The sequence below is a fragment of the Macrosteles quadrilineatus genome, unplaced genomic scaffold, assembly GCF_028750875.1.
Source record: "Macrosteles quadrilineatus isolate MER2022 unplaced genomic scaffold, UCM_ALF_1.0 Scaffold_8__2_contigs__length_117827958, whole genome shotgun sequence".
Classification (NCBI taxonomy): Eukaryota; Metazoa; Arthropoda; class Insecta; order Hemiptera; family Cicadellidae; genus Macrosteles; species Macrosteles quadrilineatus.
In genome coordinates, this window is record NW_026542601.1 from 41,135,242 (window position 1) to 41,153,753 (window position 18,512).

Consider the following 18,512-nt stretch of genomic DNA (forward strand, 5'->3'; position numbering starts at 1 on the left):
ATTTAACGTCGCCGAAATGCATATCCTGCAATAAGATTCTACAGGATCGACCGGCGGACACAGGTAATTTAACCTTTTATTGGTTGTCAACCGATCCGGAACAACAACAAACAACATAAAATGAAGTTGCTAGACAACATAATTCTACCAATAAGCTAAGCTTTTCTAATAAAAAAATTTTGATTTTGTAAAGTGGTGTGTTTGTTGTTTTTAAGTTTGAAAGAATACTGTGATGAATATCGAATGTATAGTTGTTACAACAGTAAGCCTAACATCTAGAACATCAGGATTTATTAATGAACATATTATTATCATTTGCATTATATTGTCTGCATTACAGTTGGATTGTTTTTGACCACTATCTTTTGCCCTAGGGATCAGTAAGTCGGTTAGTTTAAGGCCTTCATTTCCTACCAACCTTCGCTCCAGTAAAGTCCATGAAATTCAACATTGACAACCTTAGATTGGAAACCTGCAACAACAAACATTGTAAATATTGCATCATCCCTCTGGGGTTCAACATGGATAACATAGGTTAATAATTTAAATGAATTTGTGTGCATATAAGATACTGTGGTTCTTCACTACCTTGTCCAATGTGAACTTGTAGATGTGGCTTGTTCTTGATATAAATCAGTTTATACAAACTTAAACCCCCTTCAACAGGGCCCATTTATTAAAGCGGCCCTGAGCCTTCCACAACATTAAGCGTGATGGCATTCCATGGGCGCAAGCTGCAATCCACCTACTTGAAATCATCCAGCCAGCCGCTTGGGTTCGATACACCAAGCATGCCATTGTAGCCTGGGGTTCTTGGTCGCCCTCCTGACATCACAGCTACAGGCTGAGGCTCATACGCCTCTCATCCTAGTAGGCTGGTATGGGGCCAGCCTGGCTGTCGTTGCCATCTAGGTCTTACGTGACCTCTTTTCGTAGCTACTACAGTCATGACTTGCACTCCCAATTTATTGGTAGCCGCTGTCGTTTCACACACAGATCCCTGTCGGTGCTGTCGCCTGACCCCCGTCACTGCCCCTTCCACTGCATGAGCCGTATTGGAGGTTCACACGCATTAATTATTGCTCCACCAATGAACTACAGTATCACGATTGCTCGGCACTAAGAAACGAACCGCAATGAGTTTTATGAGAACTCCGACAGCGAGTTTGAGTTCAAGTTGTCGGTTTATATTACTCACACCGCAATACCGTCTTTGGTACGGATTTTCAGCCTAAGGATCTTCGTGTCTATCAAGTGTAGAAAATATCATCCAAGTCCTAAGACCCATAGCTAAGCCCTAGCTTTCGAACGCATGTGCTGGTGACCCAAAACGATATAAAACTCTATTAAGATTTATTTCACAAAAATACAGTATAAATAACTCACATTCTACACTTGGTTTTTACCAAACGTAGCAGTTTAGCATGCCTATGTTTTAACCGGCGATGGTTGAAACATATGCTAGACTTCTAACCTCTAACCTCAGCTAGGGGTTTGCTTATGGTTACGCCAGGCTATTGCAAGACTAGCTTACCCCCTCAAACAGGCACGTTAAAACTTACCAAGACTAGATTAACAGATTTGCATAGGTACTTTAAACATAAAAATTTCTGAAACGAAATTCTCTAAAACCTTCGAAGTTTTACAGTATTACTCATAACTGTGGTACAAAGTCTTCACACAGTAGATCCGTACATTAGATTTACGTGAAATATACTTCTGTACAACATAGTATATTCAGAAAGTTAAATTTACCTAAGTAATTATCGTTACTTTCACTAGTCGTACCACTCGTGTTTATTTTTAACACAATGTCTACACCTTTACGTAGTTTCATTACAACTTAACCGTAATTTGCTGCATAAATTCTTACCAGCTTCCACTCCAGCTCATTGCTCATCAACTCCTCGTCAAATATGAAGACTGTCTTCTCCTGTGCGGTTTTCATTTCTTCAGTTATTTTCTGTTTTTGGTTTAGTCTGACTAGGCTGTACGAACGGTCGTTATATTTGGTATGTAAATACACCACTTTCACGACTAAATCGCATGCAAATCTATTAACACTGAAGAGGTATCCATTTGGCCCCTTTACGATTGTCTCAAATGCTGACTTTCCCTCTTCCCAATTTACCTCATAACATTCCATACTGTAATCATTATTCTCAATGTTAACATGCTTCGAAAACAGTTTTCCTTCAGACAAATCCCGGTTTTCTGTAAAATAGTAACACAGTTATGGTATTTGGTGGGATCATATTGGTTTGACATAAGACTGACTTTTAGTGACTTTCCTATAGGGAATAATATATTAATGTAGGTCTCATGGTGAGACTAAGACCTGGGTTTTAATTTTTCGTTTTGATGTCCCAGAAGCCAAAAACGCTATCCTTTCAATTGCATATGAATATATATGCTTTATTGTTGGGGGAGGTTATAGAGAAAAATAGTTTTTTTACGATTTTTAACCATAAAACATAAACTTTGGAATTGCATTCCAAAATATTTTGTTGCGCGTACAAAAAAATAATTTGGTAAACTGAAGCATTGTTGTAGAACAATAAATTAATGATCCTACAAAACTATAAATTAGAAAATCCTATGTTAGCCTACTCTCATAGGAAATAAAAAATCTGTTATAGTTTGATTGTTTAGGTTGTTTTGTTTATTTGATATCATATATATACATATGCCGTCATCACTGTACGCGATTCACTTACTTGTGATATCACAGACGAAATGAAATTCAGGAATGAAAAAATATAGGGTTTAATTTAAAACACAAAAATGAGGTTGTGTTCTTTACCAATTCAAACAACAAACTAAACATGTTTACATTATTCATAAAACAACTAAAACACATGCAAATAGCTTATGAAAACAAAACAGACTTAAGCAATAAGTAAAACCAGTCTCTCAGCAAAAAGTGATTTTAAATATATATTGAAGTTTTAACCAATGACTTATAATAGTCATATAACGGCACATATTAAAACGTGACAGGGTTTTTTTTATTTCACGATTCTGAATCAACCACTAGACGGATTTTTAAGGTTTTTGTGTTAAAATAAAGATAATTTTGAGTACTAGGGAATGTTGAAGCCAACATTTTAGTTTAGGGTTTCAGTTTTTTAGAAAATAAGTTTACATTTTTAAAAAGTCTAGCAGCCGACGCCAACATTATAGTTTGGCTTTTTGTACTGTATAAAACTATTTGCTTAACGTAACAGCTGTAAACATGTTTGTGACACAAATTCAGCATTTGGATAGAAATGAAAGACATACGTAGGATTGACTTATTTATACTATGTGTAATGCTTTAATAATACGTTCATTTATTCGGTAAGGGGATGACAGATTATTCTAAAATACATCGTAAATATTTTATAATCTAATATTTTTTTTAGAGCAGTCTTTAAACTCTTGGGTTTGTTTTAGTGCAATATAATTTGTTTGAACTAACAGCTGGATGGATATAAAAATATTCTATGGAACTAGGAGGTTATTTAATTTAGTCATTGATTATAGGAAATAAGTAAGATTAGTAGGGATTAGGTAGACAGTAGAGATAAGGAAACCCTTTGCCGTATACAAATCGAGGCTCTGCCCACGACTCTTCAAAGAAAAGCCTATGCAAATTATTTTCGAGATTTATTCTGAGATAAACAAATGGATGACAGAGTTATACGATTTTATCATTGACCTAGGATACTGCAAGTAGGCCTATAATAACTATCCTTTTGTCAAATCCAAAACGTTGGCGTGTGTTTATGTGTGGCTACGTTTGGGTGCGCTGATGTACGCATAATGTCGATTTTATTTTTTAACTAATTATCTTATAGTTTGGATAAAGAAATGTGGGAAATGTACATAGATTCAATGAGGGTGGGTAATTATCACAGATATTAAAACGGATAATAGTATGGATAGTAAACATAGAAAAATTACGTCACTAGCTTACTTGCGTGTGTACTTTTTTCAAATTCCTCTACAAAATATGACAAGAGATTTTTTTTCAAATGAATGTTATTTCAACTGAACATCTCTTTCAAAACAAACTATCTGCTACTTTTTTTTAATTTTCTTCGTTTACTAATTTAATTATCAATAATTAATGCAGTGAAATCGATGCAAAGGATAGGTATGGATGATTTATTTAATAATGTCACAATATGTTGGCATACCAAATCTTTGGTTGGTAATTCAAATGTCAACAGTTGTAGTAGGTCACTAGAAAACTCTCCAACAAGCTGCAGGTTGTCAGTAGATACTGAATTGGATTCATTTCATACCATAATATCCCAGTAGTGTATAGTTCAGAAACTTGGGCACTGACCAAAGAACCGAAAAACCCTATTGCTGGGTTTGAGAAATAGAGTGAAGATAAAATATACGGGCTATTTATAATAATGGAGGTTTAGATACGAATGAACAGAGAGCTAAGAGGAATATTTAAATACCTAGATATGCGTGGAGGAGAGAAGATACATAAAATTTTAAAATCTTACAAATGAGTACCACAAATTAGATGACCCCTTGGAGGACCAAGCAATGAAAGACTTCTCCAGACTGGGATCAAACATTAGCACAGGCAAGGGATAGAAGATAATGGGAGGCCAAAATCCTCTTAAGGTTTCAGTGTCCATAGGTAAAATAAGGTAGGCCTACAGTTAGTGATAATATGCAATTAAAGGTGGTATGTAGCTGTACTTTAAACCAGTGTGTGTGAATCGACCGCAAATCTCACTTCAAGGTTATTAAATCGACACAATTGTAGTTTTTACTGTAAAATTATCGGATTTAAATGCATATCGTATATGCCTATAATCAGACGAAAGAATTAGATGGTCACGTCGTATTAACAAGACATTTCCTATATTAAGTCTGCCAGAATTTTTCTTTATGCGTGTAAACTAGCAGTTCCAATTGACTACTTGATTCCCGTACGTAGGACGGGCTAACAGCTAGTTAAGATAATAACTTTTCAATGAAAACATACTTTAGTATTACCTTTACTGTGGTGGTAAACCTAACCTCATTAAAATTTATTTGATTTAAAAAGGAAAAATCTTACATTTATAGGTGAATATTCTAAAAAATATATAATCAAGTAAACATAAATTTTCGTTGTACAAGAAGAAATTTAGAATACTTAAGAAAATACTTTACGTCAGACTGCAGCAAAAACAGCGGTTTTTAATCCATGCGTTTCGGGTCTAAAGTAGCATTTTTAGCCTCTAGGGAGTAAAACGTGTTTTTAGCCCCTAGAGAGTAAAAGTCAGCTGTTGTCAACTCAGTGATAAATTTTGATTGTTAACAACCACATACCGAAAGTATATATGGATTGTTTAATTGATTTTAGCGTGTTGTTGTATTGTTGTATTGTAAATAGTTCGACATGTTGATAGTATACAGTACGTACACTAACACAATTGTAATCGACACGTATGAATCGCTTACAAAACAACTGCTCGTTTCAATAGCGAATTAAATTGAAAACAAGTTAGTAGTTTCGAGAGGTTATCTTTAAATAACAACTGTTGTAGTTTTGTAACATAGTTTGTTCGAATAATTGTGCGATATGACAAAACATACAGTTCATCACATGGGAAAAAAGTGTCTTTCCAAACCTCATTTCCCGACTTCCGCTTCGCCTCGATCGTTAAACTTGAGGTCGGGTCGAAAAGAGTCACTTTACGCCCTAGTGATAAAAATAGTTACACTATTAAATCGAGTATCTCAATTCATATATCTTATAATACGGTAAATAAAGATCAGTATTTATAGTACGTGCTTGCAAAACTTACCAGTTTTGGGGTCCGAGGACACGTCTATTCCATTCTGTAAAACAATTAATTTATTAAGTTAAGAAACTTGTATAATCACGTCCGTATTTTTTATAAGAAATGATTCTCGCTTATCAAACAAACATTCAACATATGTCCGTTATTGCGACAACTCGAGCAAGAATGATCCGATTATGATAAAATGTAGTACAAACGTGAACACCTACGTTTATTCGAACGGGTTTGCGATTGGACAGGGCCTTTTGGGTTTTATGGGGGAAAATTGGTTTTCCCCATTTTTGTCTCTAAAAACATACAATTTCACAATTTATTTCCAAACCATTTTGTAGAACTTAAAAAGAAATAATTTTGTATATTGAAACGTTGTTGTATGCCTAACGGTTACGGAGATAATTAAAAAATCCCCAAGATATTCTTATCGAGAATAACCAAACTGTTGTAGTTTGCTTGTTTATGGATATATTTTAATCAAATTTAGAAGTTCTGTTTATTTCTTACTAAGCTATCAACATATCAATAAAAATTACACCTTTAAAACCTTCTTTGTAGCAGCAAACTCATTAACAATCAATGTCATTTATATAAGAAATGAATATGACAATTTTAATGGAATACTCTTATTTTAGTAAAAGTCCAGCCAGGTAAATGGAAATTCGCTTAGTCTGCAGGTTTCCTGCGGCTGGGGTATTTTTTTCATCAGATTGAGTGGTTTTGAACTGAACCCGGGTCGACTTTCAATGAATTCTCCTTATAAAAAACCTGACCTTAAAACAGGACTGGGTTCAAAGAATTTTTATTAATCTAATATCCTCTAAGGTCAACTTTACTGTTGAAAAGGTCACAAATAAAATTGTATGTTTCATTCAGTAAAAAAAAAATTACTGATGAATTACTACAGTACAGGCTGGGATACTTAAAGCTGGTTTAGATTAGATTCAAATCCATACGGTGCCCACCAATCTGTGTGTGTCAAAAGGTGATGGATAACTGTAAAAATAATTAAAGTACAGATTTTTATTTTTTTGTAAAAAAAAAGAAAACAATTTTCCGCCGTAAACCAGATCAGAGTAACCATAAATAAACCGCTGACCTTTTTCAGAATACCCTCCAAAGAGTAGGCGATGAGTTTATTCACTAATACAGGTGTTATGAACCGCAGGGGGCTCACGCTTGCGTGGGTTCGTGGCCTGGGCGACCACGCGGACCCTAGCTCTCCCAGAGGGGAGGGAACTGCCCGGTGTCAGACCCGGCACTTCAGGTAGACCACAGTTATGGACGACTGGTAAGCGCCAGCCCCTTAGGGGGAGCCTCCAGTGACATTCCCTCCATTCAGGGTGGGGGGGGTGTTTAGCTCTCAGTGACGCCGTTAATTCCGCCTCTCCTCAACTACCTGTAACTGTGGTTGTGACTGAGTCCTACCTGTTGTGTTCGACTGACATTTTGTGAGGCATATCCTCGACTTTGGAAGTAGCCTCGTCCTGGGAGGTGAAATACCTAGCCCCCAGAGGGGAGGTAAATGCTCCGTGTTGGTATCGGCATTTCAAGTTGGCCACAGACATGGTCGACTGGGCATCGGGTCCCAGTGACATTCCTTTATCCAGGATGGAGGGGTGTTTAGCTCTAGGAGAGATGGAAGTACATCATAATCTCTAACCTACCTGTGTCTGTGGTACTTTGGGCTTCGGCCTGCTTGTGGTGTGCGACCAGCATTCAGTGGGCAAATCCTCGACTTTGGAAGTAACCTTTCCTGGAGGTGAAAACGGGCAAGTACCCGCAGCTCACGGGGACACTCAAGGGCAACGTAACTTTCCGCAGTGTGAGGGCAACGGTTTGTAGGTACTTATGCAAACCTATCCCTGTCTCTGAGCACGGACGGTATGGTTATCTTGAGTGTGGGGGGTTCTTCCCGGAACCTCAATTGAGTCAAGGGTGTCGCCACCTCTGGTGGATAGGTTCATCCGGGTGGGTCCCACTTCTATACCTGCCTCCTTTTGGGAAACCCTGATGGCCTGGCAGTGATGTTGGGTCTGACGGGCAAACGAAGTAGATCGGGTGCTGGGTCCGAGCCCGCCAGGGGTATCTGGGGATCTATCGCTCTGGATATCTCTGGTTCCCAGCAATGGGTCAGGCCTCGATCGGGCAGCGGTGTAAATGGGAGGTTGGGGTTCCCCCCGTCAGCGTGCTGATGGTCCCCTTCCTCCTGGCTATTGATGGCGGGTTCTGCCTGTCAGGGATGAGATAGGTCCCGAGTGTTGCTTGCACTAAATGCGTCGGGGCGCTCTACTATGGACCTCTAGGTTCCGACCTAGTGGAACCCAGGTGGAGTGACGCTTAAACAAGCAGCCGGAATCCCTGGTTAGGATTGAGGGGCAACCCTCTTTCCGAAGGGTCTGCTTCGGCAGCCGGCGAGCCTGATGACCTTAAGTCATCCGCCCATGATGTGCTAAAGGTTGATGCGTAAGCTTCGGCCTACATCATGGGGCCCGGGTATGTCCTGAAGGATAGGTACCGGGTAAGCAGTCAGGGGGCTTCGGCTCTCATGACAACAAATAATAATAATAATAATAATAATAATAATAATAATACAGGTGTTATGTTGGATACCTTCTGATGTATGAAAACAAAAGCGTAATGTTTTGTCGAGAAAAGGAGTAAACATTATTTGCTTGCTATAATGGACAATTATAGCCTAATGGACAAGTTATTTATAAATAAAAAACTTACCTGCCACTTCATCTCCCCGCCATAATAGGCAGATTTGGTGTCTACCATGCTAATAATCTCTTTACTTTGACACTCAACACAAACGTCATAACGGCACCAATTTTCCGTTTGAGTAAATTTTTCGTCTTGAGTTATAAAAGTGAAATATGTTTTCCCACCATTTTTCTGAACATAAGTATACATCCTTTTTGTTTTCTCAGACAGATTGTATTCATTGAACGTTTCGGGTGACGAGCAGTCAATAGAGGTTATCGAAACAACGTGCGTCCCATCCACTTTTTGTACACGTGTAGTAAATTTACCATCAGCAATCTTAAAGCAAGTCATCAAGAACGTGCTTTCATTCTCCTTACTATAATTTATTAGTGAGTTGTGTTTTCTTACACCATCTCTGACTTGGTCATCCAAATGTATGTTTTTTTCTGTAAACAATACAAGTATTTAATAGCAGGATTTGGATATGCATGAGTGTATGTACATATTCGAACAAGGAGTTTTTTTTATTTTAAGTTCCATATAATCTATACTATTATATAAAAATTTAATGGTGTCTGTCTGTGTGTTTATTGCTAATAGGCGCATAAACTACTGAATCGACTGGGCTCAAATTTTACAAAAATATAGTTACCATACCAAGGATGGTCATAGGACTATCCACACTTCGGTACTGACCGTGGGCTTTGCCCCTTTAGCTTTAAAAGTTCTGAGGTGAGGATTTCAAAAGTAAATATTGATTGGTCTCCATGGCTGCTATGAGAACATTCAATGTTTAAATTTGTATTTCAATGTAAACAAGACCTGCCAAATTGCTTATTTCACAATTTCAGGCAGCTGATCCGAAAAAATAAATCTCATGTACTAAAAAAACGTTTGCAAAACTTACGACAGCTAGCCTGGCCATACTACTTGACCGAATTACGCGCGGTTGGTACTAAATGCAAGATATTTTCCTGTAGATGTGCAGAATCCCTTTATAAATTAAAATAGGCTCAACAATAAGCACGAAAAATGAATTTGAAATTAAAAAAAAATAGCATGGGTCTTATGGGTTGTTATGCTGGTGACAAAATAACTAAACAGAAAATTTAAACAAATTCCAATCACATGTTTTATTTAGAGTGTGGGGGGAAAATGGAGAAGTCTATCGATCGTCTGTACATTACATATTTTTTTGCGAGTTTTCAACCACTAGACAGATGATTTCTAATTTACTATATTAACTATTTTACGGAGTCGTTCAAAGAAGGAATTTTCTGTGGCAGTTAGATTAATGTATCCGCCTGCAATACTTAAATGATATGGGAAGGGAGGGAAACAGGTCCACGACGCTGGAAGTGGTAGAGGAAGTCGTAAAGGCAAGCAGTGCGGTGTGTGGGAACCGTTTGTGGCAGTTGGATTAACGTATCTGCAATACTTAAATGCTATGGGAAGGGAGGGGAAACAGGTCCACGAAGTAGGAAGTGGTGAAAGAAGTAGTAAAGGCGAGCAGTGCAGAGTGTGGGAACCGTTTGTGGAAGTTGAATTAATGTACTTAAATGCTATGGGAAGGGAGGGTAACAGGTCCACGAAGTAGGAAGTGGTGATGGAAGTAGTAAAGGCGAGCAGTGTGGAGTGTGGGAACCGTTTGTGGAAGTTAAATAATGTATCTGCAATACTATGTATAAGACTACACTGTCAGAGTAATCTAATGACTTTCCCCGAGCAAAGCTTGGTACCCAGGTATTTACTAGAATACAATGCCGTAAATTTGAGCTCATAATAACAGATGGGTAAAAAGTGGCAGATTCAAGAAATATTTGAACGGTTGCCATTTTGACTCGGTTGTCCGTTTGAGTTTGGGTTTACGGCAATGTATATTACTTAATAAAATCTTGGATTTTATACCAAACTCGACCTATGCTCATGCTATTCAAGCATGTATTACAGTAGCATGTACAGTATTAAAACTTTACGGATAGGTTGAAAATAATCTTATATATTAAAAAAAACGTATGCAAAACATATGACAAATAGACTGATCATATTACTGGACCGAATTACTCGCGGGTTGTACCAAAAGAAAGGTTATTGGTCCTACATGTGCGTGTTTTATTTGTATTTTGAAAATTTTTATGTTAGTTGGGTCAGAAATGGAAATTAATCTTTTGTTATGGAGATTTAACATGGGGCCAAAATTTTAAGCTTACAACAGCCACCCTGACCATACTACTGGACCGATTTAAACGAATGTATTGTTGTTGTCTATGGAAATTGCCAGAGGTGCTGTGTTTTCTTTGTTTCTGCTATGGAATTCGATCATTTGAGTTTTGGAACTGTTTACAAACCAATGTAATATTGAGCTGATTTGACCAATTGATTTCGTCTTGAGGACGCGCACGCATGCTGCAGACAATGACAATGAGGTATCTATCATCAGCAAACAAGCACCGAGCCAGGGGAGGATCCATCAATGAATGGCATCGACTGTACTTCTATTTTATGTGAAGCCAAATTGATTTGGGGGAAGAATATTGTGTTTATCAATAAAAGTTATAAGTATAAAAAGAAAAATATTATTTACTGTTTTACATAAGCTGTCTCCATATGCATTTCAATAGTCTTGGCTTATTGCCGTTCGGCTTGGTTATTAACAATTTACTAGTGTAAATCTTCCTCGAAATCGAGGAATCGCAAAGAAGTAAAGGAGTTATTTAAAAATAAATAACTTATTTAAGAACAAATATAAGTCATAAATTCCGATGAGTTTAAAAAAGTCAACTCAAAGAATACGTAACTTATGATAATACTCACAATGTACTTAACAGTTCAATATAATCAACATTTCTTGTCAATATTTGATCATTTTTCAAAAGCTGATCTGGCTTTTAGTGTATTGTAAAAATTTTTCGGACCACTTATAGCCGCAATATGTTGTCCATGTTGGTATTTGTCAATGATAATGTAGTCTGCATAGTATCATAGATAAAACATACTCCCTTAGTAGATTTCTCATCCTTATGGAACAGCTGAAGACAATTTTATTGTTAGTTCATGTACGGTTTATGTAGAGGTCGTGTTTTTTTTACAATTTGTTTCCCGTTATTACAGCCATTTAAAACCTCGTTTAACCAAATAATTCGATCTAATCATAAACAATAACTTGTCCCCTAGTTATATAACCAAACAGTAAAGCACAAATCAAGAAATTAACCCTAAAATAACGGAAACAAAGTTTCATCGACACTAGCGCCTTTGTGTCACTTACATGAACTAGACACGAAAAACGTGCTTCAAAATTTACAATGGGACGAGAAGTCTACTTGTGTTGGTTAGTCTATGATAGTATCACCCATTGTCGCCAGTACGTTTACAAATTTCAGTCTTTATTTTAATAGCACCAAATAACCATTAACTACTTATTTTCTGCATTTAAGCTCTCTGTCACAATTTTACAATTAACATATGTTCTTCTTCTCACTTTTAATTTCTGACAACAGCTGGAGTTTCATAACAATATTTGTTTCCCTTGTTAATCTTATGGAGAAATATGAAACTTTAAAGGGCCCCAGGGCCTCACTCTCTAATTATTTCCCTAAAAAGAAAGTTTCCTGCACAACTTCACGTTACGCTCTTTCCAATGACATCAAAAACATGTCAATCAGTTCAGTAGTTTCGGAGGAGTAATTGTCACAAAAAACCTGCTTGCGTATTAAATAAGTATACTAGCGAACCTGTGCGGCTCAATGCCCCGCAAAATAACATTTGAATTTAGAAAACAAATTTATCGTATCATATATTGACGTCGAAAATTAAATACAGTAATAATGAAGCCTTGGAAGGGAAGCAGTCCATCCATTTCCTAGCTGTATGTGTATTATATCAAGGCCACACTAAAAAAATAGTTTTTTTTAGTGTGGCCTTGATTATATTTAGTTAATTAATAAGTGTTCAAGTTCAAGTATGTTATAGGCAGCGAGCAAGGTTGTAGGGTAGTTATTTTTTAAAGATTTTTAAAACACATTTAACAAAACATTTTACCATATCAAACCAATAGGCCTATGTAGCATATTTTGAGGGTCATAAAAATGCTGCTTGAAGAAAACACACTTTTAAAAATAAACAATAAAAAAACAATATTTTTATCACAAAAGCACTTCCATGAATACTACGATTTTAGCCTTAAAGTTACCTTCAGGAAGATAACCCTGGTCAGAGTTTTCCGTAACGAATATGCGTGTCCTATTAAAAGATGTAGCCTTAACTAGGTGGCGTTCGCCGAGGCATCCACAAAATTGAGCGGAGTCATCAAGGGTTCATATTATATTGTTTTTGTCATACTGCAGTAAAAACAGTCGTTTTTAAATAATTTTTAAGCTTTAAAATTTTAATTTAAAATTTTTTAATTTTTTTGCATTGCGGCTCTAAAGTATCATTTTTACTCTTTAGTGAGGAAAAATCGTTTTTAACCTCTATGGAGTAAAAATCAGCTGTTGTCAAATCAGTTGTAAATATCTATTGAAAGTGATTGCATGTATCGAAATATGTATCGATTCGTGCTTCGTAATCATTTTAACCTACAGTCTACAGTCTCTTCCCATAGCATTTCAGCATTGCAGATACATTAATCGAACTGCCACAAACGGTTTCCAGTTCCCGCACTCCACACTGCTCACCTTACTACTTCCTTCACCTCTTCTTACGTCGCGGACCTGCTTCCCTCTCTTCCCATAGAATTTTAAGATTGTAGATACCTTAATCTAATCGTCATAAACAGTTCCCAGACTCCAGACAGCTCGCCTTGACTACTTCCTTCACCACTTCCTACGTCTCAGACCTGTTTCCCTCCCTTCCTTTAGCATTATTGGATTGCAAATACCTTAATCTACTGGTCATAAACGGATACCACACTCCTTACAGCTCGCCTTTACTACTTCCTTCACCACTTCCAACGTCACGGACCTGTTTCCCTCCCTTTCATTGGCATTTTAGGATTGCAGATACCTTAATCTAATCGTCATAAACTGTTCCCACACTCCGAACAACTCGCCTTTACTACTTCCTTCTCCACTTCCTACGTCACTGACCTGTTTCCCTCCATTTCCATAGCATTATTGGATTGCAAATACCCTAATCTATTGGTCATAAACAGTTTCCACACTCCGGACAGGTCGCTTTGACTACTTCCTTCACTACTTCCTACGTCACTGACCTGTTTCCCTCCCTTTCCAATAGCATTTTTTGATTGTAGATACCTTAATCTAATCGTCATAAACAGTTTCCACACTCCGGACAGGTCGCTTTGACTACTTCCTTCACCACTTCCTACGTCACCGACCTGTTTCCCTCCCTTTCCAATAGCATTTTTGGATTGTAGATACCTTAATCTAATCGTCATAAACGGTTTCCTCACTCCAGACAGGTCGCTTTGACTACTTCCTTCACTACTTCCTACGTCGCGGACCTGTTTTCCTCCCTTCCAATAAAATTTTAGGATTGCAAATACCTTAATCTTATGGCCATAAACATATCCCATACCCCGAACAGCTCGCCGTTACTACTTCCTTCACCACTTCCTACGTCGTACCTGTTTCCTTCCCTTCCAATAGCATTTTAGGATTGCAGATACCTTAATCTAATAGTCATAAACAGTTCCCACACTACAGCTCGCCTTGACTACTTCCTTCACCACTTCCTACGTCAACGACCTGTTTTCCTCCCTCCCCATAGAATTTTAGGAATGCAGATACCTTAATCTAATCGTCATAAAGAGTTTCCACACTCCGGACAGCTCGCCTTGACTACTTCCTTCACCACTTTCTACGTCGCGTACCTGTTTCCTTCCCTTCCAATAGCATTTTAGGATTGCAGATACCTTAATCTAATAGTCATAAACAGTTCCCACACTCCGGACAGCTCGCCTTGACTACTTCCTTCACCACTTCTTACGTCGCGGACCCGTTTTCCTCCCTTCCCAAAGAATTTTAGGAATGCAGATACCTAAATCTAATCGTCATAAACAGTTTCCACACTCCAGACTGCTCACCTTTTCTACTTCCTTCGCCACTTCCTACGTCACGGACCTCAAGCTAGTGTCGTCATTTGATTATATTTTTAATCCATACCGTTTCTGTTCTAATATCTGTGGAATAATCCTAACAGCTATTTCTTTATCTACTGCATTTAAAAGTCAACAGCTGATCATAGGCCTATGTCTTTGTTTATGTGTCAAATACTGCTTCCATCAGGATTACATTGAAACTTTGAGACCCAGTGGGGCGGATTCCTGTGAGACTTTTTTAACGCCATATAGATGTTGGCACTCACCGATATGGTCTTTATCACCATGCAAAATTTGAAAACGATTGATTCAGCCATCTAGGAGGAGTTTGCGTATTACGAAATGCATAAGAGTCGACGTATAAGAGCTTCGCTCGCTCCGCTCAATTAAAACAACGTATAATATAATTGCTCATGAAATGAGTTTTAATAATTAATTATTCTATATTGGCGACGAGAAAATGCCTACGAAAACAGACCAGTCTCAGTATAAGAGAGTAATTGACTGTAGTAACATGTCTTGCATACAAGATAGAATGAGCAGATTTTCATTTAAAGAGTATAATAGTGAACAATTGTGGGAAGACTACATAACTCGTTTTGAGTTGACCTGAAGAGTTAAGGGACTAGGTGGTGCTAACACAGAAGAACAAGCGGTTCGGCGAGATCTTCTATTGGCAAATATCGGAGAGGAGCACCTCTGGGCACTGTCGGACCAGATGTATCCAAGCCTGGGAGGAGTGCACCTACGACGAAGTCAAAGAGGAAGCCAACCCGTTGTTCAAACCTACAAGGACCCTTTTTGAAACAAGGTTTGAGTTTGAAAGAGTAATAAGAAAAGATGGTGAGACATTTATTTTGTTTTATAACAGATTGAAGCCTTTAGCTAGAAGTTGTAAATATGGAGATAGCTTAGATGAACGAGTACGAGATAGGTTTGCAGTAGGAAGCAACTGTCCAGAATTTGAGGTCGAAGTCAAACAAAGATGGCCCGAGGGAGTTAATAACCGAGGTGAGCGTGTTAAGTCAACAGTACTGTAATACTAGAGTTAGCTCAATCTATGGAACGCGCAAGAGAAGAAGTTTACAAACATTCATGTAAAAATGAGATTTTCAAACTAAGTGACAGTAAGGAAAAGAGGAAACCAGAGGTACAGAAATATACTGGTTTCAATAGGTGTTATAGATGTGGGTTTACACATGACCCTAGTGAAGATAGGTGTCCTGCTGTGTGCAAGAAATGTTCAAAGAGAGGCCACTTCGCAAGAATGTGCAAATATAAAAATAATTTTTTCAAGAGAACAGACGGTAATTTGATAAAAGTATATGATTATTGTGATAAAACTTACGATGATGAGTGTAGTTCTGATAATTGATGTTAGTGGAACGCAAATTATGTCAGTCAAGAGTAAGGTTCCCAGAGCTACAATAGATGTAGAATTGAACGGGTATAACGTTAGAATGGAGTTTGATTCCGGGGCTCGGGTAAGTGCTATAAGTTTGTCTTTTTGGGATAAGATGAATTCAAGTGGCGAATCTCTCAAAAAGACGTCTGATGTCATCACTGGCTATGGGAAAAATAAACTAGAAGTCATGGGTAAGGCTTTTGTGGACGTTACTTTACGTAATCGTACTAAGCGATTGCCAGTTATTGCATTACTAGAAGATGATGTTTCATTACTTAGGTTGCCGTGGAGTGTAGCTTTCAATCTTAATTTGCCTAGGGAATGAAGAAAGTTATAGAAAAGAGTTACAAAAAGAAGTTGAGGCATTAACTCAGGAGTTTCCCGAACTCATTCGTGATGAGCTAGGAACTATATCCGACTCTAATGAAGTTATCCATCTAAATAAAAGAAGTCAGACAACACCGTAAGACAACACCTGTATCTTACGGGGCGCGATGAGTTCTATTCCCCTTAAGGGAGGCAGTGGAGCGAGAATTACAGAGATTAGTACAGGAAGGAGTTTTGGAAGCAGTGGACCCTTCCGAAACACCAATAGAATGGAGTACCCCAACAGTCAACGTAGACAAGGGTGTAGGTAGAGTAAGGATCTGTGGCGATTTTCGTACAACTTTGAATCCAAACATCGTCCCGGAAAGACACCTCTTGCCAACCTTTGATGACTTGACTTCCAAATTAACTGATGGAAAGATATTTTCAGTCATAGATCTTCGAGATGCGTACTTGCAAATTAAAGTACACCCCAAGTCACAAAAGTATCTTACGATAGCAACTCATGTAGGTTGCTTTTGCTACAAAAGGTTGCCTTTCGGGCTTTCTTCGAGTCCGGCAAAATTTCAAAGGTACATGGAAAGTTTACTAAAAGGACTTAATGTCGGAGTTCTACTTGATGATATAATCATTTCTAGCAAGGATAAGACTACCCATATAACCACTCTTAGAGAAGTTTTGAGGCGGCTATAATCAAGTGGAATAAGATCAAAACTGTCAAAATGTAAGTTCTTTCACAAATCCGTAAAGTATTTAGGTCATACAATAGATGGGAATGGTATTCATCCCTCCGAAGACAAAGTTGAAACCAAAAGACACGCACCAAGGCCAAGAAACGTGAAAGAATAAGAGCTTTTCTAGGGGCGCTAAATTTTTACGAAAGGTATATACCTAATCTTCATGTGATCGCTTCGAACTTGCATAAGCTGACTGGTACGAAGACTAAATGGAAATGGGCTGAGACCGAACAAACTACGTTCGACAAGTTGAAGAATATCCTGTCATTAGAGAAGACATTAGTCCCATACGACATATCAAAGCCGATCATTGTTGAATGTGATGCTTGTGAACAAGGGGTTGGTGTAGTACTGTTACATTTGATGCCGGATGGAACGGAAAGGCCAGTCATGTACGCCTCGAGAACACGTACGGAAAAAAGGTATGCTACAGTTGACAAGGAAGCGATGGCGTTAGTTTTTGCAGTGAAGAAGTATAGACAATACCTCAGTGGGAGCCTTTCATGGTGTGGACTGACCACAAGCCACTTGAAAGAATATTCGAAATGCATCGAGGTCTTACCAAAGTAGTAAACAACCGTTTGGTTCGTTGGGCTTTGTATTTAATGGAGTATGATTTTGAGATCCAGTACATCAAAGGACAGGATAATTGTTTGGCTGATTTTTTGTCTCGGTTTTCACTCAAGACACAATAAGTATTGGATCAAGATGAGAAAGAGATTCGAGCATTGGTTCAAGAGAAAGTTATCCAAATCATGAACTTGTACTGGAGTATAAGAAATACCCAAATATGAAGAAACTTATAGACTACCTGGAACATGGTTGGCCAAAAGATACAGGAAACTTACCACCATCCATGAAACCATATTGGAATAAGAGAGAAGAGCTGGCATTAGAAAACGGTATAATCATGCGATTAGGAAGAGTTGTGGTGCCACAGATTTTGAGAGAAAATTTATTGAAAGAACTCCACAAAGGACGTCCTGGAATAGAGGCTATGAGGTCCCTATCAAGGTATTATGTTTGGTGGCATAATCTGAATAAGGATGTTGAGTTGTATGTCCGTATATGCCACCCTTGCCAGAGTAACCGCTCATTTGACACAGAAGTACCTCTATATCCTTGGGAGCGAATTCATCTCGACTTCGCAGGCCCATTCGACAACCGATTCTGGTTAGTAGGAATCGATGCTTACTCAAAATGGGTCGAGATTGAAGTAATGGACCGTACAACAACTGCTGCTCTTGTAAATAGATTAAGGACTTGGTTTTCGAGGTACGGCGTTCCTAAAAAAATTGTATCCGATAATGGCACCCCCTTTACGTCCAAAAAGTTTAAGACTTTTTGTAAGAACAATAACATATGTCATGTCACATCGGTACCGTATCATCCAAAAAACAATGGTTCAGTAGAGAGGATTATCAGAACGTTCAAGAGTAGATACAGTGCTTGCAAACAAGAAGGTCTCAGTTCATCAC

The 18,512-nt window shown here is 38.0% G+C and overlaps 1 protein-coding gene across 1 annotated transcript in view; it reads right to left on the reverse strand.

The window, feature by feature from the left end:
* Positions 1-305: 305 nt before the first annotated feature.
* Positions 306-18,512, reverse strand: part of LOC129001408 (uncharacterized) — a 238,255-nt gene continuing 220,048 nt past the window's right edge. The window contains exons 37-40 of the mRNA XM_054428664.1: positions 8,529-8,950; positions 5,805-5,838; positions 1,874-2,214; positions 306-472 (exon numbers count right to left, since the gene is read on the reverse strand). Coding sequence (XP_054284639.1) covers positions 404-472; positions 1,874-2,214; positions 5,805-5,838; positions 8,529-8,950 — 866 coding nt within the window. The 3' untranslated portion in view covers positions 306-403. The remainder of the gene's footprint in view (positions 473-1,873; positions 2,215-5,804; positions 5,839-8,528; positions 8,951-18,512) is intronic.